Source organism: Lathamus discolor, chromosome 5 (assembly GCF_037157495.1).
Source record: "Lathamus discolor isolate bLatDis1 chromosome 5, bLatDis1.hap1, whole genome shotgun sequence".
NCBI lineage: Eukaryota > Metazoa > Chordata > Aves > Psittaciformes > Psittacidae > Lathamus > Lathamus discolor.
In genome coordinates, this window is record NC_088888.1 from 65144282 (window position 1) to 65166421 (window position 22140).

The window sequence follows — 22140 nt, forward strand, 5'->3', positions numbered from 1 at the left end:
TGAAGAGACAATCTTTCAAGCTCTAGAAGCGGCACACTGCGGTTTGCAATCAAGATCTAGCTGCTGAGAGGGTGTATAGTCCATCCATACCTCAGGGGTGGTTAGGGGATCCCCACTAGCAGGACTTAGGATTGTGTAAAGACTTTGAATATTCATTCGACCTCTGAGTTATTATATATGTTGTTGAATAGCCCAAGAAAGTTATAGATGTCCTCTGCTCTTACAAATGTATCTTTTAAATGTGTCAGCACATGCCGAGAGCAAAGAATAATGGTTCTGTTCCATCGAAGAAAGTAAATAAATACTATTTGTGATCAAGGGAAGTAACATATCCGGCACTGCAGCCAGCACAGGGAATGTGGCGTTAACAAATAAAAAGGGAGTTCTGACTATACTGCAGTATTTTTGATGCTGCAAATAGCCTGCACTGACAGAGCAGGGAGATATTGCAATGGCACAGATTTCACAGCATGCGCTGCTATCTATGGTTGTAGGTGCCAAGCACCACTGCAGTCACTATTTGTGCTACCAGGGACAGGGATTTACTGGAGGCTACAGAATATTCCATGGATTGTAATGAAATCTGGCACGTCACCAAGCCACATCCGGCAAGCCGTCAGTATTTTACTGCTGAACAGATTTCTTGCAACACCCACCATTTTCCCTTTTCCTCAGAGATGCTCTCCATGCTTGTGAATCTAAACAAATGCAACTACATTTGTTTCTTGCTCACAGGTTTGAAGCAACAGACGTATATTAAACTAACACTTTTACAAAGGTGCTGTTTTATCAGAGGGATTCAGTAGGCTGGGAATAGGGAATGAAGGGGTAGTGTGTGTCTCTAGAGCATTGTCCTTGGACAAGCCACTGTTGTTGGCGGACTTACCCCTGTCTCTGCCTTGCTTTACAGCCCTGCCAGGAACCACACACATATACCAACTGCAGGGATGGGGAAAACCTCAGCTGCTTTTCTAAGGTGGGAGACTTGCACCAAAAGCAGGTAACTCAGGTAAGAGACCCAAGCCCCATGCTATAGGTCTTGCTGTCTTCCAGACAGCAAGCAGTCCCTAAGCGCCAGTATCTGCAGAAGAGAGGGGGTTCAATCCCCCCAAAACAGCCCAGCTGAAAGCCAGGGTGCAGTCTGGAGACAAACCAGACTAGGATGACTGGAGATGACCATCTGGTAAATCAATTGGATTTGAGCTAGCAGGAAGCAGCTGGGTCATCCTGCTCTATGCTGTGCTGTAGGGCAATTTCAATCATCAGCATGAAGGCCTGAGTCGCTGCCTAACTCAGCTGGAATAAGTAAGCAGATTAATGGCCCAGACCTAAACCATATCCTAGGCAGAAAACCACTGACTTCGACATACACAACACAATAACTTCACAGCCAGCACTATCATGAAATGTTCTGTGAGCGAAAGTATAATGAGGCTGCTGATGAATGGAGTACTGACAAGTACAGATGCAATACAACACGAAGAACAATCTTAAAACATAAATACCAATAGTTTTGTGAAAATGCTGATAAATTGGAATCAGTAACTTTCTGTTTTGCAAAGGCCACATCCACATGAGTTTGACCTCATACCTGAAAATACTCATTCTATTCACACAGAAGGCAGTAGTGATTACACAAACCTTTACTTATTCTGATTTCGAATTCGGAGACACCTCCTTTTCAATGGTGGCTCCAGATCCTCTGGCCCTGTGCTGAGTATTGGTGTTGAGATAATGCACGGTGCAATAGCAGTCTTTTCTGCTGGTTTTGGCACAGGCTGGATCACGCAACCTGTCTTGGGCAGCATCCGCAAAGCATACGCATGGTCCTCGTCTGCTGGATTGTTAAGGTTCGGGTCCTGTTTGTCTCCCCCAGCAAGGGGCTCTTCCCCAGCCTTCTTGCCAGCATCTCCCTCGAGGTGGCAGTTTGAGGCGCAGTTATTCTCCTTAACAGACTCCAGCTCGCTCACAGCCAGCTCCTCCGGGGGCTGGGGCTTTTTCAGCTCCTGGGGCGGCTCCGGGTTCTTGGAACCCTCCGTGCTCTTCGTGCCATTCACAATGACGTTGCACACCGCTGCACCAGCTTCCAGTCCCAGCGTGCCGGAGGCCAAGGAGACGGGACAGCAGTGAGCTCCGTCACTGCACGGTAATGTTTTTGAGTCAACTGGGCTGCAGTTGTCCCTGCAGTCACTGCAGTTCCTTTTGTCTGAGCTACCAAAAGCCAGATTTACAACACTGTTAGGTTCACGTTCAACTTTCACTTGGGCGTGTAAAGCCCTGTGGATAACATTGTGCAGCCTAGACCGGTGGCCTACTGTTAGGTCTATCACACCGTCCTGTGGACCCTGTAGCACACTGGGGAAACCAAATTTACTGTTCACTGGACTACTAGGTCTGACAGTCAAGTCAACAACTTCATTTTTACTGTGCTCCTGAAGCACTTGAGCTTGATTTAGGGACTGGCCTGAGCAGCTCGGTGACGAGTCAGAGGATTTAGATGATCCTTGCTTCGACTCTCGGGGGGATGAAGAGCTATTGTTTGGCTTTCCCCCAGATGTTTCATTGGAGGTACTCGGAATGAAGCTTTCACCATTGCTGGAGAAGCCATTGGGGGGTTTGGAGTCGTTGATGTGAGGGATGGGAATGGGAATGGGGATAGGGACAGGCAAAGGGACAATGACAGGATATGGCACTAGTAGAGTCGGGGGTGGCACCAGCGGGGCAAGGGATGGCAATCCAAAGTTCATCATCTGGGGCATAGGCATAGGACCATTTGGCATCATGCTGACAGGGGGAAAGGGAAGACTGGGCAAAGGAGCTCCAGGAGGGGGAGGCGGCAATAAGCCGGGAGGATTCCCAGGCATGGTAGGTGTTGTGGGGGGGTGGATATGAGGGGAAAGCATCGGCCTGTGCATGGGGCTAGAGGTCGGCCCCATATTTCTGGGGCCACCTGGTGGCGGACCGATTCCAGGAATCATTGGATTTGACAGAGGGCTGTTAGGATTTGAGGCATGGTGAGGCGGCCCGCGAATAAATGGTGGACGGATTTGCTGCATAATTTGCTGCTCCATGAATATGGGCAGAGGAACTGGCCCTCGGTTTGTCATTACCATGGGAGGACTGCGAGGTGGGACACCAATTGGAGGCACAATGCTAGCAGGTGGCTGGACAGAAACTGGTGGAATATTTGGATTCTCACTGATGGGAATAGGTTTGGGAACTGGTGTGGGGATTTTAGTGACAGAGCAGTTGGCAGTGTCAGACGGAGAGGCAGTGGTAGACGCTGATGGTCCAGGACCTTGAATTTGGCCAGCTGCAGACGCTGGGGATGGGGCTTTTCTCCGAGCATCTGCTAGCGGTATATTCCAAGAATCTGGAGTCAGCAGCTGCACCCCAGTGCCTTCTGCTTTATTTTCGACTGGAGGATGTAATGTACTGCACAGTCCAGCTGGAAGATTGGCCTGTGTCTCTTTGTAGAAAATGTCCATTTTGTACTGATTGAGACATTTTGCACTGCAGAACTGAAGCCTTCTTTCCCCGTCCCCAAAATCCAGATACTCTTTTGTGTGTCTTATGTGCTTACACCAGTCACATACCTACAACACAGTAATAAAATCAAATCAGGTAAGAAAAGCAATCTTCTCTTCATAGTGTTATTTTAAAAGTAAATTTTCAGTTGCTTTGTAAATTACCCACATTATTTTTCTAGGAAAAAAAAAGGTTACATTTATGAAAACTATGCTCTTTTTTTTTGCTCCAAAATATTGGCGAATTGAATGCCACTCCCTTTTCTGGCTCCCATGATCTCAATTATACCTTATACAGTACATTATATATCTTAAACCCATACCGCAGAGAAGAATCCTCAGTTGGCATAAACTGTTATAGCACGCATATATAAGTATACAAAATCCGAATGAGTATGGCTGTTGATTACTTCTCAGTGGTAATCTAAGCACACCTCTACCATCTGAGATGCCATATTGCGCAAGGAGCATGATAACCAGAAAAGGACTCAGAAAGTTTCTGGAAATGCATGCAAACCATTTCAGCTAGACTTCAGCACACTGTAACATTTAGTATTCTATTAAGGGTATCAAATAATAAGTTGGAAAAGGTGTAGTGTTTTCAAACAGCATCGTGAAGCAAAAAGCATCATTCATCCTTTGCCCTTCATTCCAAGGAGAAACTTGGAAATAGTCAGGACATTTGTGTAAGGTTTGAATAGTCCCGATTTGTGATGTTTCGGCAAGCTGGAATTATTTTCTGAGCTGAAATTATGTTCTGAGCTGGAATTATGTTCTGAGCTGTTTGCCCACTCTTGTGTACGAGTCACTTTGAGTAAAACTTCTTGGCAAGCAAGGGCCTATTTAGCAATTTTTTCAAATACTATGGCAAAAAGTTTGCATCGCAGGCTCATTTGTGTTTTGTTTCTCTGCTTTCCATTTAATCCTTTTGTGTGTGTGTGTGTGTGTTACTATTGGTGTGCTGAAGGCTCAGCCAATTTTTTTTAAAGTAGGGCTGCAGAACTAATTAAGCTGTGAAAGGTTTTCCCAGTTATAAACCACTAGACACCAAAGTTCAAAAAATAGTCATTCTAGGCTTCAGAATCCATTACTTCAGAGAAATTATTGTGATTTCATTAACACATTAATTTTGCAACACCAACAGCTCTCACAGATGGTGAAGACATGATCTACAATTCAAATATGACTCTTGTTTGCACAAATGCCTTTCCTTCATATGGCATTTTAAACAAGAATTAATATGAGTAATCTTGCCATAGCTATAAACAGATAAACAGATGTCAGATTTTTCAGTGCCTTACTTCTTTGACAGAATTTTACACACACAAAAACCCCATTTTTGTCATTTACATTAGTTCTCAAAATACTCTACTGACAGAGATTTTTGGTGCTTTCTATTAGCATGTTGAGCCTATGACCACGTCAGGATACATCCTGGTATTGTTTATTCTGCCTTTTCCAAATAGCCCATATAGGCTTGTTTTGAAATTACTCTATCTTTTGTAGGAAAAGGAAAAGAAAAAGATTGTGAAAAGACTGCATTAAAAGGATAATTAATTTTAATAACTATTGGCCATATAAACAATTCAAAACAACATATGTCAGGCATCTGATTACCCATCTCATTTAACTCTCAGCTTTCCTTTAATATAAACAGTGGTGACATTTCTGAGTTTTCAGTAATATATCTTTAATATATATATATATATATACACACACACATACACACACTATATGCTGTGGCTATTAGCCCATTTATTTTAACTCTGCAACATTTTGGTTATCCAGACGGGTTCCCTCTCCTACCTTCCCTCCTCATTCATGCACTCTCACACACACTGCCTCTCTCTACCACAAGGGTAGATTTAAATCAAACTAAGTCATCACTTGAGAAGTAGCAGCTATTAAGACACCCCAGAAGTTTGGGAATGCAGGGCCTGGACTTTTAGCTTGGGCACAGAGACACAGTGCCACGTGAGATAAAGCAGAGGGGACGCCGGTGCTGCTCAGCGCATGTGGCGTTAGGACACGCGTATTTCCAGCATGATGCTCCATGCAAAGAAGAATATTTCTCAGTGTGTTACAAACAAGTCCAGCCCTGCACTGAACACATATTGGCGGTATAGTGCCCTAAAAAACATGGACAAAAAGGCTGTCAGATGCACAGAAGGGTCAAGATAAATGCTTCCTTTGCCACAGCTCATGCACCCTCCCTGGGCATGGAGCAGATGGGAAGTGTGAGTGCACTGAGCAAGGCAAAGCAGGGCTACCCCTACTTCCAAGGGCTCCCAGCTTTTACCAGGCATCGGCAGTCCCTCTGCTCCCTGCAGTGGCCCTGCTCAGCAGCCATCACAGATGGCACTGGAGCTGGGTAAACCCTCACCGCAGATAGTGCAAACACGCAGCAGTGGGCACTGAACCATCCCGGGTATTTGGCACAGGTGTGGGTTTTGCCAACCACCTGGCAAGTGAGCACAGATGGAAACATCTTGACCTCCTGAAATTTGTTGGCTTCCGCTCTTTTTCAAGCAGACAAAATGGGAATTTGTTCGTCTACACCACAAATTAGTATGGTACTATTTAACTCAGTAAAGCTGTGAATTTACCTTAAAGTAATTTTTGATCAAGAGCTCACTGCAGTAGCCATAAAATGCCATCTATTTTGCATGTATGGAATCAGAAAGTACACCGCCATGCTCCTTCTACCACTAGCAGGATATGCTCTTGCCCCAAAGGCAAAGTGCAAAGAGCCAGGGGGTCTCTACATGTACCCCAAGAGATGCACAAGGAGATACCAGGAGCTCCCAGCCATCTCCTGGGGCAGGCTGGGGCAGGATGAAGCCCACCCATCTTAAAGGTCTTTTCCAGCCTAGTCAATTCTCTGACCACCCACAAAACCAGTGACTGCTTGCAAAGAAAAGATGAGGAGGAGACAGGCCCCAGAGGCAGCTGCTGTATGAGATGGGGCAGGACTTCAGATGCAGCTGCTTCCCTGATTTAGTCCTGGGATGGTACAGCCAAGACCTGTCCTTCCTTTGGGGCAAAGGAATCAAGCCAACTTGTAAGTCTGCTGCCACAGAAGCAACAGAGAAATACGAGAGAGTAAACCCAACCTCCTTATCTTTCTAGGAAGAGCCCCCTCAGTGACTTTAATTTAACAGACTGGAAGAAAAATACAGTCCCTGAAAAACTTTTGGCATCTTTTCTAATAATTTCATTTTATTAGTTATCAGCTGAAACATTCACTGGAATACTTTAGTGTTTTATTGCTGTATTGATTTGTTTTTCTCAAGTGGGCTCCTTTGTCACCCCTAGCTAAACAAATATTTTCTCTTCCTCAGTAAAATATTTAGAAATCCTGCTTAGAAATTCTCTACCGATTTCTCCTGTTTTCAATAATTCACTGAGGTACAAGAAACTCTGAAGTCTGCTTGCCTCACATATTGATCACAGACCGTTCTGTATATTTTATCACTAGATAAAATTAATTAAAGCCACAGAAATTAAAGGCAGCAATTCTGTTCCTCTGAACATCCTGGAAGAACCAAGTATCTAATAATTATCTCATTGATTTTATGCAACACCTCATGTGTTGAAGTTAATGTCAGTGAGAAATGTCTATCTATGACATGCACCATTTCATTAATATCTATCTATCTATCTATCATCTATCCATCCTTCCATCCAATCAGTCTATGTCACTTATTTAAGATATGAGTGTAAAATGTGCATGTCGTATGCAGGTAATATGACACCTTATAAGACCATACTAAAAAGCAGACAAACAGTCCCTACAATGAGGAGGAAATTACTGGAGGAGAAAAAATGTCACTTAAGAATTAATGAATCAAGTCTGTCTTGCAGGATTGATCATTTAAGATGAGGTCAATGAATTTATGATACAAATGGCTATATCGCTAGAGGTAATAAAATGGAGTAATATCATTCATTTTACATCTAACTAATGACATGCTCAGAGTAATTACAGACTTCTTCTAAAAGCCTGCACTGATTAGTTCAGATGTGATAGGTGAAACATATATATCTTTCCATTCAATAAAATAACATTTTCTCATGTGAAAACACATCCAATGTCTTTTTTTTTTTTTAGTACTTGCATTCCATACAGAACATCACCATTCTTTACACCCAGATCAAAATCTCTCTGTTCATTTATTCCTTCTGCTTCCCTTTTCCTGCCTTATCTTTTACCTTCGCCATATGACCAAGAGAAAAGCTAAATTGTTGCAGCGTCTTTGTTAACACCGCACATTGGATGCGGTAGTGCTTACACATGGGAGTAGTTCCCTAGGTTTCAGTGGGATTTGTCACGAGAGTTAATGCTGTGGCATCGCATATGGAGAGCCTGACCCAGCACCTGTGGAAAACAATAGTTTCCTCTTTAATGCAATCAGTTGGCTTTGGGTCTGACATTTTCAAGGCCAGGTTGGACAGAGCCTTGGGTGAGATAGTTTAGTGTGAGGTGTCCCTGCCCATGGCAGGGGGGTTGGAACTAAATGATCTTAAGGTCCTTTCCAACCCTAACTATGATTCTATGACATTTAACCTCGCTCACCCTGGAATAAGTTGGAGCCTTGCCCTTGATCTCAACAGGAACAGAGGCACAGCCAGGGATTTTGGAAGGAACTGGCAGAAATATACAAGAAGAAAACGTCATGAGGCTGAGTTTCAGACATTTCCTGACAAACGGGCAAAGCAACCATTCTGTACATTTCTATCCAAAAGGAGGTGGGACCCGCACACCACGACTGACAAGAAGTGTGAACATTTCCAAGATAAAGAGTCAGACCTTGCAAAGTGCTAACACTTCCCCTACACTCCTTCAACTCCCCTGGAAAATACTCCTAGGACTGCTCTTGGGCAAGTGCGCTTCACACCAGAATACAAACCCTGAATGAGAGAAAGATCAGTAATAAGATAACTGCCTATCTCATTCAGCTGTAATGCAACAACCCTCAAGAAGATTAAATTTACCTAACTGGGGCATGTCCAACGCTAAACAACAGAGTGAACATTTCCTTCAGTACATTTAATGTATTTATATTTTAGTGGCGGCTTGCCAGTGTGCTACTTATAAGCTCAATGACTTGATATCATTTATCCGCTTTCCTGTGAAACATGCAGCAATCTACACCACGAGACAACTCAGGAGACACTGCATCAGCAGAAACACAACTCACACCCAATACGGGAACGCCAGGGAAGCCAGGTCCAAGGGATCCTGTAATACTTGGATTTCTCTAACACAAATTAGGGTGAAACTATTCCTGTTGGCATCCATATCTTTATTTTGATAGAAACATCCAAAGCAGAGTACAGATGTGGCCATGAGGTTGCCCTGTGAGCACAACAGGGCATCCTGCTGTGCTTAAAAGGGACATATTTGGGCTTCAGGCACAAGGTAATTAATACTTTACTCAATCAGCTGTCAAATGCAGGCACAAAGTTCATCCATTACTGCAGCCCACCCCTAACCTCTGAATAATAATCTACACTACTTCATTAAGCAATACATTTGCTAAAATCTGTCTGCAGAGGTATTTACATCTGCCTGAGAGAAACCAAGAACGAGTGCCATGCAGACACCACCACTGTGATGGAAGAGAGCCTATGCCTTACACACAGCGCTTTGGACTGGTATCAGCTCCCTGGTAAAGCTTAATGAGAAGACAGAAAGGGATCACGAGAGCAAAGATAGTCCATTTTCAACTTCTCCAGAACCAGAGGGTGACTAACCAAGCTCCTCTCCTTGCTCAGGAAAATGCTGTCGTGGGACATGTTGCACAAGGGAGGGCTGCATCACTTCCTGAGGACCACGTTTTTATCAAAGATGCCAAAACATAGGACTGAAGATCACCAAACCCTTGCCTCCTGGCATAAAATCCATGTATTCAATTTGCTCCCTTTTCCCACTCTGGTATCCAGCTGCTGTCTCTTCATATATGCTCAGGCACATGTTCTGGCTTCACAGACACCACTGCACATTTCCCATACCCCATTCTGGCCCTGGTTGCCTTTCTTTTTAGCCCATGCTGGGTCTCAGAACCTTCCCTGCAGTTTCCAACCCTGCCTCCCACCAGGATGTGCAAGGCATGGAGGCAGAGGTTCCCACCCGATCCCAAAAGCTGCAAGGCAAGGAAACAACCCTCCTCCCCCTGCACCCAGTCCTGCCTTGCAGCCAAGAGGGAACCTGACACACCAGACATATGTTTTTCAGCAAGGGCTCAAGGCTTCTGAAGCCTGACAACACTGGACGCGGCAGCAATCTAGAAATTAGGAAGTGGCTTGAAACACACATACAGAGGTTTGTAGTAAACAGCCAAATGAGTCACAACCAGTGCTCTTGCTCACAGCTCAGTCAGACACTTTGCAGATCACCCAGCAGCTGCCGTGGCATGGACACCATGGCTCCTTGCCAAGCAGGGCCCCTTGTAAGGCTGTGAAGTGCTGCCAGCAGGACACCAGGGGAAAATTCAGTCTATCATAAAGAAAGAAACCTAGGTCTGCATGTCCTGAAGTGTCTTGATGTGCCTAACTATCTTTACAGGGAAAAGGAGTGTGAAACCTCTTTCAGATGTCACGCCAGCATCCCCAGCTTGTTGGGCAACATAGCTACTTGCTCCCTCCCTTCTTTCCTCCATTTATCCACCACCAAAGCTCCTCTTCAGAGCAGACCACCTAAAAGGTAATGGTAATTTTGAAACAAATCCCCTAAATCCTGCACATGGCCCCATCTCTGCAGTCTGCTGCATGGCCAAGCACAGAGAAACTGCTCAGCTGTTAGCACACAAACACACGGTGATTTGTTTGACATCAAGATTGTTCCAAGGCACTGGAGTTCCTTTTAGCATTTCCTGACTCAGAAATAGGAGGAGCATTAAGAAGTTCAAGGTAGGCACCCTGCTGTGCCGATGGGAAAGGTGAGCAGGTGAAAATTGCAGAAGGACATGGTCATGCTCAGCTCAGATGTGCTGGGTCAGAGTGAGGAAAAGGAGAGCACTATGTTCCACCCAGAGACAATGGCAAATGACAAACTCCTTTGAGAGGTTAGCGATAAGAAGCATAATGGAATTGAAATTCATAATTTAAAGGCTTTTTTGCTTATCCTAATGCTGTTGTGCTTGCTTCCCAGCTAATTGAGTTATCACAAAAGGTATTCAGCTGCCAGCAACCTGCGCCAAGCGATGGAGTGGCTGCAGCCTTGCCAGAAGCTGCACAACCTGCTGCAGCTCACCAAGGTGTCACACATTTCCCTACCCAATCCTCCTCCAAAACACCCACCCTGGACCTGCTTCCTCCCAAGAGGGACTGGGTAGCTTGGAGCATGGCCAGTGGCTGAGCAGGGTATGCAGGGGTCTGTGTGTCCAGCAGCACAGCTGCTGCACACTAGCCCATGGGCAGGGAGCTTTGGTCCAGGAGTCCCTCGAAGGATGCAGACTGCCCCCAAAAGGGGAAGGCAGTTTACAGCATCTGCTTGCAAGATGGCTATGACCAAGTTCCCCACCTCAGCTGGGAATTGATGCTCTTTTGCTGCCCAATGCCAAACAATACTGGTCACAGGCACATCCCAACATGTGGCTCTAAGCAGTTATCCAGCCTCCATCACTATTTTGGATGTGCTTACTGCAAGATATTCAGCATGTTTACTGTAGCAGGGTTTTTCTGTCCAAGGTGGCTCGTGATAATCTTTTATAATGATTGTTCCATTTGAATGATTATTACAAAAAAATAAATGAAAAAAAATCATTCCAGCTGAAACCTGCTGCGAAGGAACCCCGAGGCAGGCTCTAACACACTGTGAATGCGGTTACAATATAGCTCGTAGCAATGCTAGGTGTGAAGGAAAACAGATTTTCACAATGTTTGGAGCTTTGTGCAAAAACAGTTGACAAAACAGAACACTGCAGTTGCCTACAACTTAAAACTGTCCTGTGACAAGTTTCTCTCTGTTTAATAGAGATCAAAGCTTGCCTACTTACATGCTTTTCCTTTCCCTGCTGTAACCATCCTAAGCTTCTTGCCCCCCTAAAAACCTCTACCATAGTTTTCTGAGGAGTGAACACTGACTTCATGTCATTTAAATGCAAGACCCAGTCCGTCTCCATTTTTCATCCTAATTATGTGAAAGTCTAAGCTACATGAAGCATAAGGAGAAAATACGGTTATTTGGTAATTAATGGCTAATGATAAATTGATCTCATTTTTTGAATCATTGCAGTTGTCATCTGTGATATTTAAAACACAGGTTTTTTCAAAGCCTTCGTGCTCCTTTGTGCTGGGGGGGCTTTTCAATGCTCCCAGCCAAAAGCAGTGAATGGAAGTTATGCTAATGCTCAGTGGAAATCCAGGTTGGGTCTTGTTTCATCAGAGTGGTTACGTATTTGATTTTGTATATAAACAGCTGAGCTCCGTATTTTCAACTTCAGGCTGAGGCTTTGAAACCACAGGAGGAGCTTTGGATCTGAAACCATTGGTGAAGCCCACAATATGGTGGGCGAAACTTCAGGGAAAATGAATGTAGTGTGAGGTGCAGCTTGCCAAGAGGGAAGTTCTTCTCCCCAGAAACCTTCCTGGCTGAAATAACACTGAATGGGACAATAACAGCATTTAAACCTTGAAATCCTTGATGTGGGGTTTTTACACTTGTGCCACACAAGATCTGATTACAGGGCACCCAGGCACTGCTGCTCCAGTACTGGCTAAAGCCACCACTCCAGCAGTGACAGAAGTCCTAAATACAACCGAAATCACTCAGAAGACAAAAGGAGGGCAAGAGCAGGGGAGAGAGGTGGGGGGTTAAATGCCCTCAGCAGGACAGACAGGTTGTCTTGCCAAGACTCACATTTCAGAGGTATGTAGGCCCTGAGAAACCTCATCCCACTGTGAGTCCATTGGCCTTTGAGCACGCAAAGAGACTGTGGGGCAGAACAAACCCTGTCTCCAGACATCAAGTCCCAAGCTCAGCTCTCAAGCGTGCGTCAAGCCTCAAGCTCATGAGATGGCTGACACAGGTCTGCAAGCAGCAGCCCAACATTTGCGTAGGTCGTGCCCACCCAAGAGGCAGTTCCTCTTCCAGACTTAACCTGGTCTGACAGGAAACCGTTTAAGTGTCTCTGTAGCCTCCTTCTTGGTGAGCCTAATTTGAGGGCTGGGATCTGTGGAGTCAACTGAGTGTCTCCGCCATGTTCCTCATAGTTCTTAGCTCATGGGTGGCAATAGGAGAAGCCAGCTTGGCAGATGAGTGGCACAGACATATTTGCTGGTCAGGCAAGCAGCTCGATTTGGGTTACGTGAGCACTGGTCACCTTGATGTCCGACAACTGATTTCCAGGCCATGACTTCCCATCATGTGCAATCTCAAATTCCCTTGGTCCTGCAATGGTCTGGGGTTGTTCAGCCTGTAGAAGAGAAGGCTGAGGGGAGACCTTACAGCAACCTTCCTAAAGGGGGACTTTTTACAGGGGCAGGTAGTGACAGGGCAAGGGGGAATGGCTGAAACTGAAAGAGGGGAGATTTAGGTTAGATAGTAGGAAGAAGTTCCTCACTGTGAGGGTGGTGAGGCACTGGCACAGGTCGCCCAGAGGAACTGTGGCTGCCCCATCCCTGGGAGTGCTCAAGGCCAGGTTGGATGGAGCTTGGAGCAATCTGGTCTAGTGGAAGGTGTCCCTGCCCGTGGAAGGTGTCCCTGCCCATGGCAGGGGGTTGGAACTGGATGAGCTTTGAGGTCCCTTCCAACCCAAATCATTCTGTGATTCTATGATCCTTAAGCTGTTAGTGCCACAATGAGAGCTTCGCTTCTTCCTAAAGATGATGCAAATGTACCTCCTCAAACTACTTCCACTACAGTTGTGCAAAGTACTGGCAGTGAAAAGCATCGTGAACACCTTGAGAACAGGACCAGAACTGTCAGCTTCGAATATTCAGGAAGGCAAAAGAAAGACATCAAAGCTAGAAGCTGAAAAAACATTTCTGGGGCTTAGAAATACTCCCTCAGTGTCCAGGGCCTGCTGTTTCTTTGGGGCAGCAAGGGAAGGTTGTACTAGGAAATACCCCTCCTTCCTCTTCCTCAGAGAGTGGAAACAGACTTCTTTCTTCAGCAGCACATATACCCTCCATGTTGTTGGGAGAACCTCCTGCACAGTTTACATTTCCGTATGCTCAGCTACAGGAGGCAGAAGATCAGCTTCTCCATTCCCAGGGTGCCCAAGTTATGGGGTCCTACCAGTGCCCAAGCGAAGAACCAGTGCTGGCCCCTCTTTCGGGGACAGTCAACAGGACCATCACTGCTGCTATGCCATGAGCTCCTTACTCCTACACAGGGGCTAGGGAGATCCTGCTCCTTGCTAGAACAGGTCCAAACACCAGCCAGAAAAGGTTTCTTCTGCGGAGCAGTTGTCAACCAGTGCACTTAGGAAAGAGAGCCTGTATGTGCCAGGCTTTGCATCACTCCCTGCATCCAGCCCCAGCAATAAGGAAAAGAAAGAAAAATTGAGAGCATTTAACACTGTAAGTGTTGCTATCAAATTCTTCTGAGAATTACAGATGCTGCTAAGCACAGGAAAACTTACAGCTAAAAGAGGAAAGGGGCATTTCACCAGCCTTAAGTAGTATCTCACTTACTGAGTGACCAAAATCTCTCCAAATGAGAAAGCTGCTAGCAAGTCTGCAGATGACTTCAGAAACCAGATGAAGATTTATGTTCTCTAATTAATTCACCTTTTTCATTCAGTATCTGAATAAACGTGCTCTCCCTTCTTTTCTGGACAAAACTTTGTTCTCATCATATAGCAAAGTAACATTGTGAGATGGAAAATAACCCGTGTGGCTCATCTGTCTAGAATTCTGTCTAGTAATATCTTATATGTATTTTTTCTGCAATATATTTTCTTTTTAATATTCAAAACAATATAAAAATAACAATAAAACCCCCTCCATTACTATTCCAGGCTTACAGGTTGGTCGACAAGAGTGTGAGTGTAATAATGAGGAGGTCTGAGGGGCAGGTTAATGTTTTTTACTAACACATGATGCTTTTAGCCAAAGGCATTGCTGGAGGCCAACACCACTTCCCCTGGATCAAATTCATCACTGAACAGCCATTAAATCACTCAGACTTAAACATAATATTAATGGGTGTAGAGAATATTACTGTAATCCAGATTTGAAATATCATTAGTCTGTAGAATAGCAAGTAGGAATGCAATCTGAAACCTTAAGAAATCTTTATTTACCTGTAACGAAGGGTTCTAAGTCCAATTTCTCTCTCACCTCTCCCATTTTACAGTGGCATAACTCTCACAGCCTTGCGTTGTTTCTTCTGATTTATGCTTGTACAAGCAAGAGGCTTACAGAATAAAAGTCTTTGGGTGCTTTGGGATATACACACACATGGGTTTTTTCCACCTCTCTCAGGTCAGGGATCTTCAGCATTTATTATTACACGTTAATCTTTAGCATGCAATAATATTTACAGGCAAGGACCCATTACACTATGTGCTCTGACATATACATGGCCATAGTGTCGGCTGCAGCAGAACTGGTTGGGTCTCAGTGTCTACCTGAGGCAGACTCCCCGCACACAATTCCCCACCTTTCCCAAACATATAAAATCCTTGAGAGACTGCATCAGCTACTTACTTGGAAAAATTATGTTAGGGAAAGATTGACTTGACCGTTAGTAAAAATGGGTTAAAAAAAAAATCAAAACTTTCCAAGAGGAGCGTTGCTGAGTTTTAGTCTATAGAGCTTTGAAGGGAGTCAAAACTGTTCCAGATTTGAATGCGTGTGATTCACACTTTGAGAATTGCTGGTTTCGCTGCTGGTAATGGTACGCACCACCCCGCATCCCAGAATACATTCAGTTTAAAGAGCAGCCCTCTCTCTGGAAACCACATTTGATTAGAACAACTCTGGGCCAGATCCAAAATCTGCCTGGATCAAGGAAAAGTGTGTCACATCAGTTTCAGCCCAGGACTGAGACGTGTCACATCGCTTGCAGATTGGGCATAGAGAGTGGAATTCATTTTCCCATTTCCTCTGGAGTTGGGGGCTGGAGAAGACGAAGCCAAGCAGGGGAAATTGCTCTGCCGCACACAGAGGAAGCATTCTGCGTCCTCTACTTTCTCTTGCTGCAAGGCACTGGTCCTGGATGAAACCCAGAGCCTGCTGGTACAGACCCAGCTCCCCTCCCCGCTTCTATTAGCACAAAATCACCAGTGGAGAGAGGCTTATTCTGAGCATCTGTTAGGCTCACTGTTGGGCACTCCCATATGGAGCAGGTAAGACTGAAATAAGGGCCAGGTAAATGAAGAGACAGGGACTGCAACAGTCTGCACACCCTCCAAATAGTGAGGGAAGAGGGAAGAGAAGAAGAGAGGAAAGGAGAAAAGAGGAAAGGAAAAGAGAAACAAGAAAGAGAAAAACAGAAAAGAAGAAAGAAAAAAAAAAAAGAAAAGAAAATGTACTGTGTGTCTGGTAGGTAGGACTTACCATGGCTATCATGGACTCTAGCTATCTTAAAACCACTGTTTTCCAGGACTTTAGCCTTAAAAATAATAAATGAGGAGTTACAAAGGTCTGAAACTGCAGCCTAGAGCCAAACATATGGTGAACTAATGTGTGTGAAAACTTCCTTGTCTTCTTCTGCTAATGCCCCTCTTGTTTTACTAAGAACATTCCTGCCATGAAACTGGGCTTCCTCTGACAGGACTCGCCAGCTGTGAGGGTGGTGGGGAGCAACCAGCTTAACTCGTGACCAATGCCCGAGGGAAGGAGGACCAGCCTTTCACATACCCTGCTGACTGCTATGATGCTTTTGTCAGACCCAAAACTCTTTCTAGTTCTCAAGAATACAGAAATAGAATAGAAAGTATAGAAAGAAAAACAGAAAATGCACCTTATTCCTTGGTGATTTACATCTACCTCTTTCTAAGTAGGGTACAGATGTGGGGAAAAACATCCTACTACGTCTTTCCTATGCAAATGAAAATGTTTTACTTATCCCTGTTTTGAAAGTCTTTAGCGCTGAAGCATACCTGACACCCAGCTATTTACATAAATCAGATCTATTTTTAGTAACTCTGGGATCAATCTGGGATAACTCCACTGAAGCCAGTGTTGTTTTTCTCAACCTAAACCATGTAACTGAGAGTTGAATTTGGCACAAAGTATTAATTTCTCACCAAGGAGGGTACATTACAGTAGAAGGCATCAAACGCACTATTCAGTAAAGAACACAATTACAGAGGATCCTTTAGTAATGCATTGTGCCACTGTAGATGGCACTCACTCCTTGCCTGTACATATGATGCACACTGCGACAGCATAGATTTTATTATGTAAATGCATCATGGCAAACCCTTTCATGCTTACAAGATCATGCAGCTGATTTTCTCATTGCATGACGGGCACAACAAAGCAGCTATGTGGAAGCCGCACACCAGGACAAGAGAAAATGTATTTAAACCCTCACCCTGCAAGGATATTGCAAGCAAGGATCTGAAGAGTGCCGTACTCTTTAGACTCCTCCTCAAAGAGGGCTAACTCTGTCTTGCTTTCTTCAGCCCTTTTCCTTCTCTAGGTCTTTCCACAAAACTTCTTCTGACAGTTTCACAGGGTGGAGCACCACTGGAAATATTCCTCATCAAACGGAGATCTGGCTGGCAAATGAAGACCAGTAGAAACGACGTACAAAGACTCCTAACTGTGTATTTGTTCCGTGTAACTAAAGTGTTTGCTTTTCTTTTAAGGGCTTTTCTTTAGATTTATTTTAACACCCTCCCCAGGTGAAGAGCTCCTCATCCATTATGCACAGCAGTAAAAGAAGGAAGGTTATGTAGCTAGGATGCTGAGATGGGACTTGACAGATTGGCATTAATCATTCCCCACAAACAGAAAAATTCCTGAGTAATTTTGGACAAGGAGCAGGGTAGGCAGTGAAATAATCCAGACAACCCAGTTTTAGGTATTTAATTTGATTGTCCAGCTCAGGTCTGCGGACAAAATTAGGCATTTCAGGAGGGTGGAACCTAACTGGTCCCATCAGAACTCTCTTCACCCACTGCAGAGAGCACAAAGCATCAGTGAGATCCAGCAGGTTTCTGAAGCTGGGAGGCTTCTGTGTCCTCTATTTTCAGTCTGTATCTTTGATCCACCTTTTAAAATGGGTAGAAGACTTCGCTTCATCTGACTAGCCCACTCAGAGCATGAGGTGTTTGAAATGGGAATCAGGTTGACCTACATGCGTGTACAACATTCACATTGGTTTCTTGTGTGGGATGGTTTAGTGTGAGGTGTCCCTGCCCATGGCAGGGGGGTTGGAACTGGATGATCTTGAGGTCCTTTCCAACCCTAACTATTCTATGATTCTATGATTCTAAGTACAATCAATCACATACAGCGGGTGCCTTGAACCACCACCATCAACCAACCGAAGTGCAACATTACTATGGGGCTCTTTCCACTGTGGGATCAGGAATCCCAAAGGGCTTTGGCCAAGCCCTGACTTGAGGATTTGGTTCTGTGTGGCTAGGTACAGATGTGTGCACACTTGTGCACTCGTACACATCTTGCTACATGACATGCTATATGGAATGACCTATTGCAGGATGCAATATAGTAATTGGGGAAAGGAAGACAGAGTTAAGTATAGCATATTTACTAGTAGATATGACTGAGATTATTGACTGTTCTTCACATCCACCAGGCACATTTATTACCCTGTGATATCGAAGGGAGATGACATTGGAGGTGGGGACATGCCAGTTAACCCCAGGCACTTGTCCAAGCACAACGAGAGATCTGAGGTACGCGCGAGGCTTGAAATTCCATTACAGGGTTTAAATAATTAAACACTACATGTTTGGAAGCTCATTCCTTCCTATTACATTTTAAATAATTAATCTGTATTTACATCTATTGAACTTCATGGAGCTATACATGTAACAAATTTGAGTCAAGTTGCAGAAGAGAGATTTTTCCTGTCTGACAGCATTGCAAATGTTTTTTTGTTGTATACAGTAACTTCAGCTATTAGGGATCAGTCAAAAACCAAATCCAAGCTAGATGCTGTGCATCACAGGCACATGTGTAAGGGGTTTTCTATCAAATTATTCACAAGTAATCAAAACACTAAGAGAAACTGTAAATCCCCAGAGGAAAAAAATGTGCTTCTAACATCTTAGAATAGTAAGAAGTGATTCAAGTTGGAAGACAGCAAACCAAAAAACTGCATGTATTGTTCCTATTGAACATACTCATTCTTTTCAAGCTAATGATGTCAGTTCCATGTAATCTGCAGTTCAGTTTGATTAAAAAACCCTCACAGATTCCTGCAATCGAAAATACTAATCTCAAAGCCTAGAATAACAGATATAAGAGAGCTACAGAATCTAGAACAGCAAAAAAAAAAAAAAACCAAAACCCACTATTTAGAGTACTTTTCTTCCTGCAACATGTTATTGCCCTCTACTCGCTTCCGGTTCAAGCTGAACAAGTCGTTAAATACCCAGTAGGTTTCACCTAACTGGAACTACATGTGATGCATCAAGGCAAACAACTGACACTGTTCAAATCTTCAAAACAATAAAGCACTGAAAAGGGCTCTTGAAACCATAGCTCTGCCCTGGGAAACGGATCTGTGGCAATGGCATCAGGATTACACGTTTATTGTACATGTGATTTCCAGCTCAAGTTAGCTTCTATTTACAAGTAAGCAGATATATATGCATTCACTTATGCAATTCTAGCTGGCATTCCTACAAATTCAGTCCAAAAGTCCAACTAAGTTATTTCTTTTTTGCACAGCATTACAACTAATAGAAATGCTGCTGGCCAAACAGTTCCTTCAATTACAGTAAGTGGAGCAACGCTGCCTTCAAACTGGATCTCAGTTACACCTGCACAGTTATTCTGGAAGTTAATCAGATTGCTCAGAGGTAAATATGGACTTAATGTGCTCTTCAGAGGCCTCATAATGGCAGAAGATACATTAGGGAGAGAAGAAACAAACCACCTTGACTTTCAGATCCCAGGCTGGCTTTGCAAGGAAGGGAGCAAAACCGTCTGTATCTGTAGGTGAAGAAGTCGTGCGTTAAGAGATCACAGAAAGCCAGTGTCATGTTGCAGGGGAAAAATTAACTTTAAAAAAAATGTCTTGCAACGTTCTGATTTTGTAATGTTGTTTAAAAACAAAAAATCCCAACAAACCACACCACAAAACAAAACAAAAAAACCCATAAAAAACTCAGAAAGGACACCTAAATCAAGGGCAGGCATTGGATCCAATAATGACAACTCTCCTGTTTGCTCCTTTGACCCGTGCAGCTCTAATTCAGAGTCCTGAGGACAGAAGCTGCACAGACAAACAGGGCTGCAGAAGACAGGAGCGTGAGGTCAGGTTTCAGTGAAAGCCAGGCTTGCATGCCAGGCACAGAGATCAAGGACCCACTAACTCAAAGCACAGGAAGAATCAGCGCTTCAGATGTCAGCTGTTTCAAGGATTACAGGCCCTCCTGTTTCTGGTGTCAAGGTAATAATCAGAGCAGCGGACGCGCGAGGCTCCTTGCAGTGATAGCTGAATGTGCAGCCCTTGATTTGGATTCAGTTTTGGGGGATTTTGTTTCCTTTTTAGACAAAGCCAACAGCGCCAAGTATTCATATTTCAAGGCTGTTTTAAGGATCAAACTCCATCTTACTTAATAAAAAGACGAGCAAGATTCAAAGCAGAAAATTATATGGGAGCTTCACATACAGTAGGTGGAGAGGCAGGATTCCATGACTTTTTATCAGAGGTATTCAGGTATTCGTGTAGAGATCGGTGCTAATGACAGCTTCTTAAAAATGCCATGTTGTTCCCCCTTCACCCCTGTATTAATTTTTCACATAAATCCTGATTTTGGCGTATTACTTTATTGTGGAGACATGTTCTGTGTACTGGATGGCTTATGCAAATTAACCAAATGTCCTATAAATTAGTCTTGAAATGCCTGGGATAATGAGCTGCTTGCATGGTGAGCAGTGCACAGTATTCAGAGGGACTCTTTACAGGCTGGGAGAGTGGGAGAACATTACAAATGTGCCCTGGCAGCACAAGGCAAGATGCTCCACCAGCACTGTGCACCTCACCCTGACGTGTGAGGCTGACTGACTGGAATTGTAACATGCAATGCTAGGAGAGAAATGAAAATTGAAAAAACAGTAATTACCTGGTAGGCAGGCAATGTGCCCCAAGCTACTGCAGATCTTCTTAGCTGACTTGGCCAACACATTTAAACTGGTTGCAGGCTGGGTTTTCTTTCTTGTATAATTTGGATTTTCACTGAATGCTTTTTGACATCTGGTATGTACGTGAATGGTATTGCACGCAGTGCTTTCTTCTGGAGAGATGTATCTACCTAGCAAAAGTCATGCCTTCCTTGTGTTCCTAATCTGAGATGGAGGGAATGCTTCAAAACTACACTCCCAGTTGTATTTGAAAAAAACCCAGTCAGTTCATGTCAGTTGCTGCTTTCTTGTGACGTGTAGATCTAAGAGAGAGCTTTATGTAAAAAGGGCTCCTTAAAGATAATAAATTGGATGACAAATCAAAAATACACCACGAGCTTGCTTTTGGTGTGTGCTTAATTGTCATTCCAGCTCTAACAATTACATCCATATTGACTTTGTGTGTGGTCACCTTTATTTGCAACAGCACAATAGTGCTATTAGCATTACTTGGCAGCAGTGACAGCCTTAAGGATGCCTTCACCTTGCATTCCCTTATTTCATTATTGTCATAGAACTGACATGGGGGAGGGCGCGGGAAAGAGGATGGGCAATAGGGATGATAATGGAGATGAAGCTATTGCCTTGCCTCCTTCCCTCTCGTTTGGTACTTCCAAGGCCCCACATTTTCTGCTAGTAACCCCATGGAGCAAGTCCTCAAAGGAAGCCATTTTATCTTTTTGTCCTGCAATAATCACTGTGCACTCCTGAGCACCTGGCCTCAGAAACTTCTCTGTTTGCTATCCACAGATAGCATAGGAAGCACCTCAAACCACACAAGACTGCTATGCAAGCAGTAATAAACCCGACCATCTTCTGGTAATGTTATTAGGATATGGCGAGTGGCTGGGCCAGCTGCTTGGAGTGTAAGCTTTGTTCTGACCATGGCTAACTCTGATTTGGTGGCATTTTATTCCAGCTGACAATCATGCAGGCAAAAGGGATGAGGCAAAGGCAAAGCAAGCAGGAGGAATTCATCCTCGCAATTCCAAATGAGCTTCAAAAGTGCAATTATGCCCATTTTATGAATGGGGAGCAGAGACAAAGAGAGATGAAGTGACTTGGCCAGGGTTGTGGGGAATATCTGTAACAGAGCGGAGGCAAGAACAAGTGCCTCATTAAAGACTGGTCTAACACCAGGCATTGAGGAAATCTTCCTTGCAAGAAACTCAGAGCTTGCATTCAGAGTCACAAGACACCCTGTTTGGTCATACTAAGAAATCAAGCTGTGAGCAGTGGCAGGTAACTGACAGGCTTTCAGATGGTAAAAAACCCATTTAGTAACATCTGGGCCTTACAACATTTAGGAAAGGGGACTTTCTACAGCTAA

At 44.1% G+C, this 22140-nt stretch overlaps 1 protein-coding gene across 2 annotated transcripts in view; it reads right to left on the bottom strand.

Moving 5' to 3' along the window:
* The window catches only part of SOBP (sine oculis binding protein homolog), a 115780-nt gene that overhangs the window by 12739 nt on the left and 80901 nt on the right, over window positions 1–22140 (bottom strand). For both annotated transcript variants that reach the window (XM_065681112.1, XM_065681111.1), the window contains one exon: window positions 1642–3596. In XM_065681112.1, coding sequence (XP_065537184.1) covers window positions 1644–3596 — 1953 coding nt within the window. In that variant the 3' untranslated portion in view covers window positions 1642–1643. The remainder of the gene's footprint in view (window positions 1–1641; window positions 3597–22140) is intronic.